Genomic DNA, 17,868 nt, shown 5'->3' with positions numbered 1-17,868 from the left:
CAGGCTGCTGTATGGAGCGTGTCTCATCCGGACAGGAGGAGAGCCGCTGCCATTGGCTCCTGCGACGTTATAAATAGAGGCAAATGGCCTTTAACGGCTCAGAACAGGCGGAGACACCGGAGGAGGCAGGCAGTCAAGCTGGGTAGCGCTTCTGTCACTTTACATCTCGACAAATCACACATATGCACACAGGATTGGACTTTTATTCTTAATTCCGACGGAAATCAATGAAGGAGAGACGCTCGTGTCAAAAACTATCTCTGAAATCCGGCATGGATCCCAGTCAGAGTGTGAAGTGTAAGATAGTGGTGGTGGGGGACAGCCAGTGCGGGAAGACTGCCCTGCTTCACGTGTTCGCCAAGGACTGTTTCCCCGAGGTGAGACCCTGCAAAGCCCGCACACTGATTAACATGATGCTAATTAACCTGGTTTTATTAATACACGGTACTAAACTAAACTAAACAGCTCATGCTTTTATGGAGCTGGATGTGTCAGATGGGTTGGTGCTCCAATAATGATGAAGGGCATGCATTGAGTTTTATATGTATATTTAGTATGCGGTGTAGCTGTAATGCTTACAATAAATGCAGTAAAATAGGGACAACAGTTCTGTATACTAGTTGAGCATTGACACTAGTTATTGTAAAGGTAATACTGTTGTATTACTTCTCTGTTATAAGCCTCATTTTGGTCATTTTTCATCCAAAATGTTAAGATACAAACACTTGTTTTATTCATGTTTCCTGCAGAGCTATGTCCCCACAGTGTTTGAAAACTACACAGCCAGTTTTGAAATCGACACGCAGAGGATTGAGCTCAGTTTGTGGGACACCTCAGGTAATTATGCCTTCCATCACCTCTCTTGTGTGCTTCATGTTAATGTCTTTCATGACAGTGTCATTGCAAAATCAGTTCTGGTGAAATGTTCGGACATGTCCAAACATGCACAAACCCCATGTTACCCCTCTGGACATGCAAAGTGCTCTCTTTCTGGTTAGAGAGATGATCAAATAGAGGCCAAATTGAACACTAACGCTGAGGTATTTCCCTAAAATGTCCAGATCATAAGATATAAACAGACCCAGGCTTACATTTTATGAAATTAATCTGTGACCCATTTTAATCAATAAAGCTGGGTTAATCCTTTCTCATAGTCTGGAATTGCTGTTCCTACAAGCCAGGCACGTTCCCCCTCAGATTAGGAAATGGTTCACCTTTTACCTACATGGAAACGTTTAGTATAATAGTTCAGTGTTAACACAGAAATGCATCAAAGTGCTGGATTTGATTTATGAATTATTCCCAGCTGAGAAAAGCTAAAGCAGAAACCGGAAAGGAAAGATAATGATAAGCTGAATGGAGCATATATTCATACATCTGGAGAACACACTTTGAAATTCTTCCCACTGCGGTTTTTTGGGAAAGTTTTGTTGTGCAACACGTGTACTGGCTCCCCAGCTTTTATTGCTTGTTGGTTGGACTTTATGTTCAAGGTCCAAACCAGCTGCTGTGTGTGTGTGTGTGTGTGTGTGTGTGTGTGTGTGTGTGTGTGTGTGTGTGTGTGTGTGTGTAAATAAACCCACATTCCCATCCATCAATGCCCAGCAGTGAAAAGCACAGCAGTCAGGCGTGAGTGAGGCGTATGTTGCATGTGTGTGAGCATGTGGTGTGTGTGTGTGTGTGATGGGCGGGGACAGGCCTACAGCCAGCTGTTGCGGGTCTCTAGCCTGGAATTCCTGAGCGATGTCTGAGTAACTTTGTCGAACTCTAAAGATCAACGTGAAACGAAGCAAAACTACAGAGTCAATTTACAAATCATGATTTTGCACAAATGTTACAGCTGAACCTCCTTTAAACAGCAAAAGCAGCACAAAGTTACATTTTTGGTGTGTTTTATACTTCAGAGTAAGTAACCCTTATTTCCAGGCTTAGTAACACTACAAGCGAGCAAAATAAGGAGGTCAAATTTCAAATTCTTTCACCCCTACAGCATGTGCGTACTGTGGAAGTGGAAAGGCGAAAAAAATGAAAGTCGGCTAGAGTGAGAATTTTGTTTTATTACAGTGTGTTGGCCGACTGCCTGGAGCCATTTTTCTTCTTCTCTTTGCTTCATAAAACAGCAAGGGGGGGGGGGACGCCATTCCTATTAGATCAGTGGGTCTGAGATGGAGCCAGACCCCCCACCCCCTTCAATCCTTAACCCCACCCAGCATGTGCGCGCACACACACACACACACACACACACACACACACACACACACACACACACACACAGTGACTGATTGATACAGCTCTTGGCTTGACTGGTCCCTTTGTAGAGACAGCCATAGCCAATCCAATCGATCCCTTATCTCCTGAGGTGTGCTGGGGAGGGGTGTGTGTGTGTGTGTGTGTGTGTGTGTGTGAGATCCCAGCATGCACTAGGACAAAGACCAGGAGGATTTATACAAGAGAGAGGTGAAGACAAACACTCTGGACTGCCAACCCCCTCCCTCACAAACACTCGCCTACACACACTGTGGTGGTCTTTGTTCTGCAGTGATGAGTGGCCTAATGAGATGGCGGGCGCGTGAGTGTGTTTAAAAGGGAGGGAGATGGGAGTAATTCAGGTCATTAAGGTAAATGCCTGCCAGTTGCATTGCCTTCCATTTGTCCCCCACCCTGCTTGTCTCTGCAAGCTTTGTTTCCCAGGCCTCAGGGTGGGGCCCGTCGGGGCCGAGGAGCAGCCTTTGATGCTTTGCATGTCTTTCAGCGGTAGAGGAAGCGGTTTACGCTGTCTGCCTGCATGTCTAAATGAGCTGCAAAGGTGTTTGTGCAAGAGTTAAACAGGAGGATAGGAAGACAGGAAGGTAAACAGAACAACCCCTATGGCCCAGTACCTGTGTGCCTGAGGCCTCTTCTCATTGTCCTGAGTTGAAATGAGCAAAAGTCAAACTCAAAACCTGTAAGTAAATAATTTCAGGCAGTGTTGCAACTAACAACTATTTCCATTATTAAAATATCCATTTATCAACAACATAAAACCTACCCATCACACTTTCCCAGCCCAAGGGTCTAACCCAAAGATATTTAATTTACAGTCATATACAACAGAGAAAAGCTACAAAGGTTCACATTTGAGAAGGCAACAACAATTTAATTCTTTTTACAATGTATTGATGCTTAAACCGGCATACGTTTGTTTGGCTGAATGGGGGCAGCACAACAAGCTGTAAAAACAACGCTGACATACTTATGGCTAATGACTAACGCGTTAGCAAACAGTTGCTTATTTACACATCCAGCAGATATGGAGCAACATTAGCATTCATTTAGGGTCATGTGTCTGACCACTGTATAAATGTAAATCCAGTACTCACTCTAGTTTTAGCTTTGGTTTGTTGTTCATCAGCAACTGGGGAAAATATCTGGCTCTTTAGCTGCTATGTGTTCCACTATGTTCACAAGCTAGTCTCTAACTGTGTCTGCGTTTACTCTGGAAACAGCTGTTTGTTGCGTCTGGAAACAACGCTACGTGAGGGGTGAGAATAAACCAAAACGGTGTTCTTTAATTTTTCAGTCAATCAACTAATCGTATGAGCGCTAATCCCAGGCTCATGGAAGATTGGTTCAATCAGATTTGACACCTTTGCACTAGTGAAATATTCACAAGGTACTTATGTTGCAGTGGACTACACGAAAGAACTTAGTTCTCCAGAAATCAGTGTGAGGTTGGTGTTTGTTCCAACTTTCTTAGGCACTTTCCCAAAGCTAGGACAAATAAAAGCTTCAATAAAATCTCATAAGAAAAACAGGAACTCTCAGGCATCTTCACATCAAGGAATCCCAAAGAGACCTACGTGTTAGACCCCATGGATCTCATTTGATAATATTTATCCCGTGGAACCTAAAGGGAAAGTTCTTGTTGTTTTTTGTTTATTGCTGATTTGAACAGCTGCCAATTTTGCACATTAAAAGATGACCCACTTTGAGAAACAGGAAGAAATTCAGATAAAGGAGTTTTTAAAGGAAGATACATAATGATAGAGGATAGAGCAGTCTGGATTATCATTTCCTTCTGTAGCTTCTAGAGCATGTTGCATGAGCTGAACTATGGGACTTTTTCATGCACTCAGTAAGCCCCCTTTGCTGCTCATACACACTGTGCCCCCTCCATTCTTGTGTCGGCAGCCATTGTTGCATTGGATCACATTTCTGGGCTCAGCGAATTGGAGCCGCATGTCTGGCATTCCTCAGACTAAAGGTTTCTACTTCCTCCTCTACAAAGACCCCTATTGTACCCAGCAGGCCCAGATCCTTAGCGGAGTGAAAGAGAAGTGGCGTGGTTCACTAAAACCTTACCTCGTTTCCAAAGGGAAATTGAATCACACTGGAATTTGCCGACTGGTGAGAGAGCCTTGAGCAAACAGTGGTGATACAGTATATGAACTAAAGGACAGTGGAATCCTGGGAGAGATTAATAGGCTTCCTGTCTGCTAATGTCACGGAAGGACTTTCTGTGTGATCTTACACCTGACATTAAAATCTCTGTCCGGTGTTGACACTGAACACCTTGCACTCTTGGCCGTCTGTGTCCTTCTGTTCCTGTTTGAATGCACATGTTGAACTTCAATTGTGTTGTAATGTGGAGTCGTACTTGATTCACACTTTGTTAATGTGACCTCAAGTGTCATTAACACCCTCAGAGCTCATTTACGTAGATCTTTATAGTGTTTTAGGTGCATTCACATGTTGATGTTAGGAGGGTTTTTGTTTTACGTTAGAGATCTGAGAGATGAATGTTTGTCTTGAAGTTACGTAACTACTAAATCATAAATCAAGGAGTTATGGAAGAAACAACCGTTTACACTAAGGCTGAGTGTTCCTTTTTTACATAGACTTTGTTTCGATATTGCCTGATCAATCACAACTTTGCTGATTATTTATTATAACATTATATTGTAACATATACTGTCACTCATAACATATTGTATCATAAAATGTTGTATCGTTGCATATCGTAATGCATCGTTGCATATCGTACTGCATTGTTGCATATCGTGTTGTATCGTTGCATATCGTGTTGTATCGTTACATATTGTAATGTATTGTATTGTTGCATATCGAATTGTATCGTTGCATATCGTATTGCATCGTTACATATTATGGTATCGGTACATACCGTATTACATTGTTACATATTGTATTGTATCGGTACATATAGTAACGAATATCTTATCTTACAGTAACATTGTATAGTAACATATAACATATCTTATGGTAACGTATCACATCGTAACATATTGTAGCGTAATATTTATCATCATAGTAATTCATTGTAATGTAACACATCATATCTTACTGTATTCATATCATATTAGCTGTTAGATACCTTTTTCACATTTGACACAGCAGTGATTGCAGCAGCAATTAACTTGGTAACCACAGCAACAACAGCTGATCTTTGTTCAGGTTACTTCAGTTTAAATTGCTCTGTCTTCTCCTCTGTTTGTGTTAAATGTGTCTGGCTGGTGAGAGGTTACATATTTAGGCTCAGTGATGTGGGATGGCTGGACGTGCCTGTCGCAGTTTGTTCTTTCCACAGGTGTCCCTGAAGGCTTAACGCCTCTCCACACACACACACACACACACACACACACACACACACACACACACACACACACACACACACACACACACACACACACACACACACGCTCTCACCGCCTCCCTCTGCTCACTTCTGCTCAGCTATGTTAGCTATGTAGTAAACCAGCAGGCCTGCAGACCTGTTGCCATACCTCCAGACTGTCAGTCGCAGCTGGCTTACCTCAGGACTTTGTGCATTTGTACATTTCCATGTCTGTAAGCCATTTGTGAGAAGGCTTCCTACAGAGTGGGATGTCTTCAACATCATGGAATATTTTAGAACTGTATTCCACAGGGCTACTACCCCCTTGTTGTGATCTTAGTCGTATATGATTTCTTTAGTCAAGTAGTCATTTTTCATGCTGAATGACTTAGTTTCAAGAACTTAAGAGCACATCTCTAGCAAAAACGAGATTTAAAATGGTGCTTTTGCATCTTCTTTGTGGAGAAACTCAGTTTTACAGCTCTGTCAATTTAATCAATTAGTCAACAAAATCGTATCAGTGTTAGTCGACTAAGAATTTCTTTAATCGAGGACAGCCCTAGTTTTCCAGACATCAGGAAATATCAGATTCTTTTTTTTTTTGGTGGAAGTCAGGAAACATCTGGGAATCTGAATTCTGAGTCACATTACATGAATAGAGTAGAATGTACTTTCCAACTTGTTTCATGTGCATTTACTGCATTAAGTGGGGCTTTTCATTCCAGCTGCTGTGGAAACCAGCCTGGAAAAGCACATTAATAAACCAGAAAGGAAGAACATTTTTACATTTGGGAAGAGTTTCCGCTTTTTTTATGGAAAGTCCTTTAGGTTTTCATCAGGACCACATTGGAAGTTTGGCATTGTCTCACAGTATACTGTATCGTCTCATGTCATTGTGCGTTCATTTGCTGTGTGCAAGACACAAAGGAGCTGTTTAAGAGAAGGCGAGAGGGCTGGAGAGTGTGTGTGTCGATGTGTGTTTAAAGGGCGGACAGGGAGGACAGGGTGTGTGTCTTCCTTCCAGATTTAGAGATCCTGTGGGAGAACAATGACAGGAGCTAATTAGATGACGGTCACCAGGTCTTGTCTGTATGTGTGTGTGTGTATATATATATATATATATATATATATATATATATATATATATATATGTATGTGTGTATATGTATATGTGTGTGTGTGTGCTAGCTCTGGGATTTCCTCTTATCTTTCTGGTTGGCATGAAGATGACCTTGAAGCGGAGTTTAGTCTCAGAGCAGTCCTAATTCAGTTACAGTAAGACTCCGCTATAAACAGCAGACAAGAAAGAAAATGTCTCGGATTAAAAGTCTCCTGAAAACCATTAACAGACCTGCGCACACACACTCTTCAACAAGCCACATGCAAATGTTGATCCTCTGTGAAAGTTTCCAGTTTGAAGTGGTTTGCAGAGATGCACTCCGAGGAGTTGCAGCTATAAATACTTTAATCTCCAGGTAAATTAACAGGAATATGTGCAGAGACACATTGAAACCAAGACCACACACACTGCACCCAGCAACTCAGATATGTGTGTTTTCCCCTTATTGGTCTGGTAAAAACAATCAATTCATTGTTAAATGTCAACCGACTCTACAGCTTACCCTTTCAGTCGCAGTCTTATTTTTCCAGTGATTGGTTCCAGGCAGAAAAAAAAAGAAAAACCTTCAAACAATGCAATGCGGTCATGATTGATTGTGAGACAGCCATGAAAAATGGGAAATAAATTCTTGTGGCGGGGGTCCCACATTCCTCTTCGCTTTGTACTTCCTTTGCCGTGTTTGATTGCAGCCCAGAGTCGGGTCTTTTTGTTTAGGTGGTGTCACCTATCAGACGGCTTTCCAAAAGATCCTCAGGGATTGAGTGGGAAAGCACACAGTCATTGGGAAATAACAAGCCTGTTCTCATCTTTAAGACATTATGTTTAACTCAAGACATCAAAATCATTTATTTTGTGTAGTTCCTGGCATCCATACTTTGATACATAGTTTTTGAAATAGTAAAATGCATTAAGAAACAGAAATTAGCTGCATCTTGCATGGCCTGTGTATCAACATTTGGGAATGTAACACTGAATTCATGGTTTAAGCCAATTGAGACAATGACCTAGCCTGACAAGCCAGACCCACATCAAGATGTTGGGTCTAGGAACTCACCATTGGTGTACATAAAGTGTGGGGTGTGGTTGTCTACTTTCAGATTAATTGTCAAGTTCTTTGCAGTTGACCTTCGGGCAAAATATTGATTGTTAGATGCACAACCCTGATCAAACTGAGAAGTCTAATATTAATTTGTATAACATTTAAGTATTGTTGCACTCAATGGGTGTAGAGTTTTCACAGTATTGTTTATTGTCCCAGTTGGATGGAGCAGTAACCTAACCGGCCCATTTGACCCCCTCCCAGACAACTCTGGCTCAAACACTGGGAATGTGTGGACATAGATATGGTTCAGATTTCTGTATGCAGCAGCGGTACATTTATTGTGCATACATCAGCTATCGTCATGCTTTGTTGTGCGAGGCCCAGGGCTGGAAGGAAGCGCAGATTGTATAAACGGTGTCGTCTCCCATCCAGACTGTTTAGATTAGGAACACTAGATGTGTGTGTGTGTGTGTGTGTGTGTGTGTGTGTGTGTGTGTGTGGGGCGCATTCCTGGTTTTTCTCCACAGCAGTGTTTAGAAAAGACCTCCCAGGGGAACCTTCAGTTACCAAAAACAAAATTCTCCAGATTCTTGGCAGCTGTTTGTGTGTGGTCAGCTCTTGCTTGTCATGGGATCTAGACTCACCTTGACATGACGCCACCCTTCCCCCCCCCCCTTCCTCTCTGGAGACCCTTCAGTCTGCCGGAGAGTTGGGCGTCTCCCTCACATATGGTATTAATTTTGAGTATGGGAGTCATTTCCTCGCTCTGAAGTTCTCCGTTTCTCGGGAGAGGATTTCTTCAACAAGTCATCTCGTCGTAGTCAGCACATTCTTTCGACTGATGCGGCATTATTTGTTTTTCTCGAATGGTTACTATGGATGGCTGAGCTGCAATCATGCCATATGAGAATAACTGTCAGAAATGCTTTAGAGTTAAAAGCGATGATTTGGCTGCGTTCATGCATTCAAAAGAATGTTTGTGGTTTTCTGTAGATTTTTTGTTGCTGACCCTCACTTTAATGCAGTGAAGACTTTTAGGCCTCCCAGGAAAAAAGTTTCTTCCACTATCACAGTCTTGAATTGGGAAATGTGCTAATCCATCCTTGTGACAAAAGTACTGTACCTGGTTAAACCTGGGTGTATGTACATTTGTGTGTGTCCATGTCCCAAACCAGTTGCTCTGCATTGTGTGTGAATACTGTTTGAGCTTCTTGTCTTCCTCTGTTTCAGGATCTCCGTACTACGACAATGTGAGGCCTCTCTCCTATCCCGACTCTGACGCTGTCCTCATCTGTTTCGACATCAGCCGCCCTGAAACACTCGACAGTGTACTGAAAAAGGTTTGTTCCTCTTTACTGACGCATTCATTCGTGAAGCATTGATCGAGCCTTTGATAAGCTCAATAGAAGTCTTTTAGCCCTTAAACTCTAAATATTCCACCACTGTAAAGTCTTTGATTTGGTTTGATCCGCTGACAAAAGCCGCGTCTACAGTCAAGAGATTTTCCTGTAGCCTCAGTCACGTCAGATCTTGTGATGTGAGGATGTAAAGCCGTAGTGTGACTGGAGGGTCGCTGGGTTGAATCCCCGGAGCGGCTGATAGAAGTAACGCTCTCACACACTGACCGACTTTTTAGGTGTAGCCGCCAGTGACTCACATGGAACTAACGTCTGATGACTGTGGTCACACTGGCTGACTCCCACATGTGTGTACTGAACATAAAGCAAGACATGCAGCATCAGACAGGTCATCTGACTGGTAGAAGGCTTTGATTGTACTCAGAAAAAAAGGTTGCTAAAAATGTAAAATCATTGTTTTTCGACAGTAAAACGCACCTGGTAGTGCTCTAATTTTGTAAGGAACTTCCTGTTTTTATGGCGTGTTTTTGTAGCTGTCCTTAAAAGTTACGATATGAGCAAGTTCACTGTGTTTACTGTAACGTTGTGTTAGTCACAGGTCCTGTTTCAGACAATGAGGGTCTAGATTAGAATTAGCATTGGTCTCATAGGCTTTTAGTCAAGTGGTGTTTGTGCAGACAGAAAGGGACAGACACATTTTACAAAGCAACTTCCTCTTTGAATGTTGATGAACTTGATCCCCTGACCAGCCAGCCAGCCAGCCAGCCAGCCAGCCAGCCCTGAGGCACATGAGCCTCAGATTAAAGCCCCTGGAGAAATACCATCGATCACAGAGCATTTATTGTTGTCAGGGAGGAAACATGGGGATTATTTGTAGTTCCCTTCCAGGAAGTGGCAGCTTTAACCTTTGTACTTAAAGGACGGGTGACGGAGGTGGGGGGACTCATGGGATATTGTGTCAGGTCATTCTGGCCAACATGCATATTTGAACACTTCATTGCAGTTAAATAATACTTTTCAAACATTTGGCTTTGCTTGGGTTTTTTTCATATGTGGTCTATCGAGAAAATGGAGCTACATTTTGAGCAGCAGTGCTAGATAATTTACCATTTTGCTTTATCCTGTTGAATCAATTAAGAGGAAACATAGTTTTCTCTCCAAGTGTTGCATGATGCAAGCTTTTGTCTTTCTCCACAGTGGAAAGGGGAGATCCAGGAGTTTTGTCCCAACACTAAGATGTTGTTGGTTGGATGCAAGTCAGACCTGCGCACCGACCTGAGCACACTGGTGGAGCTTTCCAACCACAGACAGACACCAGTCTCTTATGACCAGGTATGCAGATCAAAAGTGTTGTAGATGACAGATTTTAAACGGCAGATTTGAATGTAACATGTGATTAGCAAAGCAGTTTTGTGACTGGAATCATTCATGAATAATCGCTTATTGTTATTTAAGCCATGTCTGATCCCTGAGAGGGAAGATCCTGTTGTCATTGTTGACACGAGTACTACTTAAAAAATGCGTCAACCTGACCCGCAAGCCTTTTATTCCCCTGGTGACCATATTTGACCTCTTCCTCCCCAGGGTTCCAACATGGCCAAGCAGATCTCGGCGCCTTACATCGAGTGCTCGGCTCAGCAGTCGGAGAACAGCGTCAGAGACATTTTCCACGTGGCCACGCTGGCTTGCATCAACAAAAACAGCAAAAACGTCAAGCGCAGTAAGGCCACCCGCAGCAACAAGAGGATCTCACACATGCCAAGTAGGCCCGACCTGGCGGCTGTGGCCTCAGACCTCCGGAAGGACAAAGCCAAAAGTTGCTCAGTGATGTGACTGATCAGACTGAGGGGGATTAGACTGAGAATGAGGACAGCGCACAGTGAAAGCAGGAAGCTATGGGGCAACGCTCTTTCCTGCATGCTAAAGACCCCTTATTTGTCTAGAAAGGGGTTTTATAAGCTTCAATTCATGTACACGTTACTGGAATACTCTGCACCAGTGAAAACTCAATACGTAGTAGCGTCCCAATCCATGTGGCCCCCCCCTGCCCCACCGGACGAGGAAGCTATCTGTCAGCGAGCTACCTGCTCGGGGAAGTGACCTGCTTCCTCTGGGAGGACAGAGCGGTCAAGGCTTTCCACACCAGCAGGAAATGAGCAGGAGGAGTGATGTCATTAAGGAGACGCTCATTTGTAAAGAATGGGTTTAAGAACATGTGATCTTTTGAATGAGAGCCAAAGTCGGTGATGGGGGGGGTTTCCTGCCTGGGAGAAGAAAAAAAATGAGGAGCTGCTGTTTGTGCTGGATCAGAGACTTTTTGCTCGGAGGGCTTGTAGACCAACTTGTCACTGTAGTTTAGAACTGATTCACTCTCTCTCTCTCTCTCTCTCTCTCTCTCTCTCTCTCTCTCCCCCCGCCGCTCCTGTAACTGTGTAGTCTGTGTGCAGAGGACATTAGAAGAGCAATTTCTCAGTCCTGCACAAAGGAAACCTGACGCTGTTTGTCCCCTGTCTCTGATATCTCGTCGGTATAATGTGAAGTCAATGCTGTGTTATTGCATCATTGTTTAATTTTAGCTTAATCCTGATGAGTTTAAACCATTGAACAGCTAATCCTAGGAGTGGTTCTTTGAGTTTATAACAGCTTGTTTGTAGCAGTCAGACAGTCATTCTGTGCCCGTTTATTTCACCTCAACAGCTATAGATAAAAAGACTGAAGATAGATTATCCACACTGTTCTCCACAATGACACGTTTGTGGACTCTTCTGTATCACTGTGGAGCTGTAAGCAAAATGACTCAAAGCTGAAGTCAGACTCCAGGATATGGCCAACACTTTCTCAAGTCCTTGTGATGAACGAAGGCAATTTGGCCCTTTTAATTAGTGACACTGTTTTGAAATGAAAAATAACTTGCATAACAAGTTTTAAAACCCTTAATGGACCCTTAATGGGTCGGAAAGCTTTAGTTGACCAACACACATGGACTAATTATGTAAAATGTGAATATCCTAACAGGCTGACAGCCAGTTTGCGCTATGAGGCATTTTTCCACTGCACTTTAGGGAGGGAGTGTAAATGAAAACAACAACTAAAGCTTGTTTATTAGGTTATGAAAACACCAGAGCTCTTTGCTTTGCATTTCCATGAAGTGTTCAGACTAAAATCCTAACCCAGGCCCGGGCACACCAGCAACTATTTGGATAATCAAATAATTGTCATTTTATGCTACTTTTTAACAGTTTATGACTACTCGAGAAAATAATCGGCAGATTAATCGTTACTGAAAATAATCGTTAGCACTACTTCCTTGAATGACATGGTGTACAATACTGAGCGGAGGGGGAGTAAACGACACAGACAAAAAATGAAAAGAAGCTCATGGAGCTAATGTGTCTGATTGGCGTTAGCTGTCTGGCTAGCTTGTTAGCGGTTTAGAGCTGCAAAGATTAATCGATTAGTTGTCAACTATTAAATTAATCACAAACAATTTTGATGATCGATTAATCAGTTTAAGTAAACTGTAACTATTTTCTGATTCAGTTTTTTAAACGTGAATATTTTCTAGTTTCAGTTTCTTTCAGTTGGGGACAAAAGCAAGACATTTGAGGACGTCATCTTGGGCTTTTGGAAAACCACTGATCTACATGTTTCACCATTTGCTGACATTTTATAGACCAAACTAATCGATTAATCGTGAAAATATTCGTTAGTTGCAGCCCTATTGAGAGGTTACATATTTTGCGAAGACGAGGAAAATAATTTAGCTGTTTCACTTTCTGGTGTGACCGGGCCTTCGCTTAAATTGTAGTTTAGTTTTATTTTCCTTACGTGGCTCAAAATTAGGTCATTTAAGTGTATGGGTTCCATTAACTTTCATTTGAAATACGTCATCATGTAAACAACAAATGGGTGTTAATTTGAAAATGAGACTTTGTCTAAAGTCTTGACAAACAGTGTTGTTTACAGTGTAAATTTGTGTTTTCTTTCCTCTGCAATTAAGGAGCTGTTTAAATATCAAAGACATTGATGCACTTTTAATGTAACTTCCCATAATCTTGTTGCAAATGCCGGTGCTGTCACATTTGGCAGCTCAGTGGCCCAACTCTTATCTTGATTTTCTGACCTGTCTCTCCCCTGTGTACAGTATCATGTTTTCTTGAATGTTGATGTCCCCTTCAAATGTCTTTGCCAATGTTGTTGCCGCAATATTTATTGAATTATATATTTTCCCTTTAGAATAAATGTAAATGGAATTGAAGAGAAGTGTGTTTTCTGTTCATTGAGAGAAAACATGTACCTTGCACAGCAGCTGGATTTTCACGAGATCACATACACACGAAAATCCCTCTAGTCAGGCTTCAAGTGAAAGACCTTGTGTCTGAACAGCAGTGGACCGAACCAATCAGCGTCCGGTGAGGAGCTACTGGCAGCTCTGGGCGTGGTTAGGTGTGTATGACCGCCGCGACTGTTCGTTAGACAGACGATACGTGATAGACAGATGGTTCATCCAATCACCTGCCAGGTGTTTTTTTGAAAGTGCCGGCCCTTTTCCAAACAGTTTCCAATAACTGCTTCTCAGATGTTTCTGTGTAGGGCTGCACGACATGAGAAAAATATGGGATATGTGATATCGTTGAATATCGCGATAACGATATTACTTGGGATAAATAAACGGTTAATAAAGTGTACTCAGTTCTGCATTTCTGCTGCTTCCAGTATTCTGCTACAATACAACAAATTGCTTGTTGAATTAATGAAAGGAAATCATTTACAACATTCTTTTATTGAACATTGAACCTCTAAAAAAAAAAAAAGATATACATTATGAAGTGCAATTTTCTACTGATATTTTCTTTCAACTAATGCAAAAAATCTCGGAGTGTCTTTCGCAATATGTCGCAACCTGCGTATATTTGCGCCAGTTGATATTGCAATGACGATAAAAAAAAAACTAAATATTGTGCAGCCCTAGTTCTGAACCAAAGAGTACCAAACCATCTGGAGGTTAAGAAAACATGACGTCAAGTAGTAAACTGAAGCCATAGTAGTGCGACCTTTCAGTCCACACGTTATCGCTTTACCAGAGCACCTAATTCACTTATAGGAAGCACACCTGTCTTCCATTTAAAGCAAATTAGTTGTGTTGATGTTGGCACGGATCGTATTCTTCTGAACATTGCGTCATTGGGTTCTCACAAGATGTCACACTTTCCTCTGAGCTGAGGTAATGGCAATCATTTCTGCACAAGTTTAGGCTGCTGTCAAGGATACTTTTTCGTATCTCAACGTTGAATTCATATAGAAAGAAATGGCTTGAATCTACCTTCACATAAATTAGTGTATGCATACAGGTTGTTTCAACGATAGGGATCTTGTGCAAACACAGGAATCAAAAATATGGGTCAAAGCAGGTAAAATAAATGCTCTCAACAAAAAAATCACACACACCTGTGGTGTAAACAACTTAATTCCAGACACACACTGTAAGTGCGTTTATGTAAAGAGCTTTGCAATCATAGAAATACTACATAGGTTTTTATGAGAGTAAAATTGGGCATGCAATGCCTCATGAAGGAATGCAAAATGTTTTCCATAAGGCCACTGCACCGGCTCAGGATATAAAAAATTGCTATACAGCAGTTAAGGAGAAGAAGGGACAAAAATCAACTTCCTCATTTAAAACAGGAAATCTTTTGCAAAAATAGTCTTGCTTTAGGAGAAGAATTTCATCATCAGTTGTCTACTTCACATTAAATGCACAAAAAGAGGCTTTGGTATTATTTATTCATTCTGAATGTGAGGTTATACACCTAATTTAGACACCTGAACTCAGAAAAGGTACATACTGGCTGAGTAATATTTAGTTTTCCTTCATTCTTCAATTTGGCTCATGAGGATAAAGGACACACCTGTGATGTATTGTCATTGCACACAGGTGCAGCCTGTGTAAGGCCTGTTGGTCTGTAGCACGCAGACAAAGCCATGCAGCTAAAATGTGATGGTGGTTTTTAGCCTTTGTTTGCTGTCTCTGACAACAGCTTTTTACATGTGCATTACACAAACATGCCTGGAGTCAATTATGTTAGAAACCAGAAATATAGCCAATTTTCCAAGTTCACTTGCGCCCTCATCCAGACTGTTTAGGGTGTTTTTAAAAAGAAATGTTTAATGATCCAGTTTAATAAAGATGAGATGTGAGCTTGTGACAGGAAAGTTTATTGATGCCTGGGCGTGGAATAATTGGGTGGAGAATGAGCATTAGTCATGTTAACAATTCTGTAAATCCTCTGCTATGCCCTTTTCTTTGTACATGGATCACTGCATTAGCTTAATTTATTGTTGATGGGGAAAAAAAGCCTGTTTTCTTTCAATTATTCAAGACTGGCTTAAAGTTTAAATGGACCTGTTGTCGTCGCCTTCAGCCCAAACCTGCAAAAGTGCAGTTTATTCACAATTAGCTGGATCGAGACTTTTCAGCTTAAACCCTGGCCATTAAGTAATTTTCAGATACAGATATACCAATTAAAAAATGATATAATTCTTCAAAAGTATCATCACAATTTAATTCTCACAATCATTAGTTAGGGCTACAATAGCACAGTTAAAAAATAGAGCAAATCCAAATTTTATTTAGTTTTTTATGAGAAAAAGAAACATAGCTTATTTAACCCAAAGTTTGAATGTTATCATACTGGGGATTTTGACAATTTAAATTAAGTTTAATCAGCTTTATGAGAAATGTTGGCGTTTTCATTTCATAGTTAAAATGTGTTTAAGATGCCTTCTCAGCTTTAAATGAACTACTGTGCGGCTACATTAAAGTGTGCTAAACACATGAGGGCTGATTTTGGTTCTGCTCATGTTGCCTTTATTTAGAGAAAAAAAGAGTGCATTGGTATTCAAGATTACTTAATCCAAGATTAACAAATCAAATATGGAGCTGAGTTCAAAGAACCAAATGAGGTGGATAAGAGTGAACAAGATCATTTCAGCTTGCTAATGTAACGTTGGCTGAAAGAGGGGGGCCCAGCTTACTGAACACACAGGAAAGAACTGTAGATGCATTACTAAATGGGTTCAAATAGTTTAGTTTTTACACAGCAGAGTTAACTTATCACCTCTTCAGCTCTACAGTATGACAACATGTCCTTGTTTTTGGAAAAACAAGTTAGACTTGAGTCCTTGACAGTCTTGACATGTCAGTGAAAAGCTGGTTTTGTACTAACGGAACAAAAAGCTCATTGTAAGTCAGCCTACATCGTCCCGTCGGCTTGAAAAGCTACAATATCACTGGAAGCAGACAATGTCGTACAGGCCGTGGTAAATTCCCCGGGGCTGCCTAGCATGCAAACTGCTTTTCCTCACACAGCAAGACTATATATCACACAATGACTTCATCACATATATATGGTCTAAGATGTATGAGGTTGTCAGGGGCAGGAAAACAGGGCTGTCAGGTGAAAAATAAATGTCAGAGATGAAAGACTCTGCATGGAGGAAACATTTTTTTTCAAGTAGCAGCCATTCATATTAGATTTAAGCCTCATTTGTATAGTCTTGAGACTCATTTCTTATATTTCTGATTGGACTGACATACCGCGGCCACAATATCCATATAGAGTAACAGCCCTAATAAAAAACTGTTGTATGTAAGTTTATTCTTTTTACTAGCCAAATTAAAGGAATAGTGCGACATTTTGGGAAATATGTTTATTCCTGTTGCGACTTAAAAGTATAATGTGTAACTTTTCCGCATTAACAGGTCTAAAAGCGACTAGACCTATGTTATATATTTTGTTGAGGCATAATTCGTTACCTTTGGACAGCCAGGCTAGCTTTTTCCCGTTTACAATCTTTATGCTAAGCTAAGCTAACCGTAGTTTTATATTTAGTGTACATGTGAGTGAGGTCGATCTCCTCATCTAACTTTCAGTAAGAAAGCAAAAACCATATTTTCCTTTTAGCCTTAGGTGCTATCTGATGTTGTTCCTGCTTTCATGAAGTTGCAGTGACATCACATTATTTCCTGCAAAATAAAGTTGGGAGACAATAATTAATAACTATTAAACAGCAAGGTTTTCTTCTAGAGCTGGTTTTGCTTATATTTTCCCCAGACACACAGGGGAGTGGTCTGTAGATCAAATAACATGCTCTCCACTCAGAGTGTAGCCTCATAAACCAGACTGCTGACATGTTGAGCATTTGAGTGAAGCACACAACTTGCTCAGTTTTTTCTCAACTGGAAAAGCCTGCTTTCTTGCCATTATTGCCACCATTGTTGTTCTTTTTCATACTCTCTCTTGCATGCACACCTATTTGAATGGTGATGTCCAGGCAAGTTCTCCGAGGCTTGTTGAAATGCATTTGGCAAATGTAGGACATAATTCAGCTAGAACGAGATAGGGTGGAGAAGAAGGGAAACCACAGAAACTGAATTACACTTTATCCCCAAGCAGCTTCTACAACACAAGTTGTGCACCGTTTGCTCACTATGATATCAGTGGTAAACTAACACCGACACTCACAAAGAACAAAACATCTCTGTGGCAATGTAACCTTAATTCTACAGCTGGGTCCAGACTGTAATGGTATTTAGACTATCCCAGATACTGTAATAAGTAAGGAATCCTACTAAAGCAGAGCGCCTCTGGTCTTAAACACTCCCTATTGGTGGGCTGAACTGGCAGAAAATCAGTCTTGAGCAAGTCTGCAGTCCACCCTGCCTTGTACAGTATGT

At 41.3% G+C, this 17,868-nt stretch overlaps 1 protein-coding gene across 1 annotated transcript; it reads left to right on the top strand.

The window, feature by feature from the left end:
• The first annotated feature begins 106 nt into the window (after positions 1-106).
• On the top strand, positions 107-13,394 carry rnd3a (Rho family GTPase 3a). Its single transcript, XM_078243792.1, has 5 exons — positions 107-377; positions 750-837; positions 9,004-9,113; positions 10,329-10,463; positions 10,716-13,394. Exons 1-5 carry the CDS (start codon positions 228-230, stop codon positions 10,962-10,964), a joined length of 732 nt encoding a protein of 243 aa, XP_078099918.1. The 5' UTR covers positions 107-227; the 3' UTR covers positions 10,965-13,394.
• Positions 13,395-17,868: the final 4,474 nt, after the last annotated feature.

The sequence above is a fragment of the Sander vitreus genome, chromosome 24 (assembly GCF_031162955.1).
Source record: "Sander vitreus isolate 19-12246 chromosome 24, sanVit1, whole genome shotgun sequence".
Taxonomy (NCBI): domain Eukaryota; kingdom Metazoa; phylum Chordata; class Actinopteri; order Perciformes; family Percidae; genus Sander; species Sander vitreus.
The sequence above is the reverse complement of the archived record's forward strand: the minus strand, read 5'-3'. Positions and strand labels throughout refer to the sequence as shown.

Excerpts from the sequence above, each read along its gene's own strand:
- rnd3a (XM_078243792.1), top strand. The coding sequence starts at position 228 with ATGAAGGAGAGACGCTCGTGTCAAAAACTATCTCTGAAATCCGGCATG. Across the intron at positions 838-9,003 it reads CAGTTTGTGGGACACCTCAG|GATCTCCGTACTACGACAAT; the intron begins GTAATTATGCCT and ends CCTCTGTTTCAG. Across the intron at positions 9,114-10,328 it reads TCGACAGTGTACTGAAAAAG|TGGAAAGGGGAGATCCAGGA; the intron begins GTTTGTTCCTCT and ends CTTTCTCCACAG.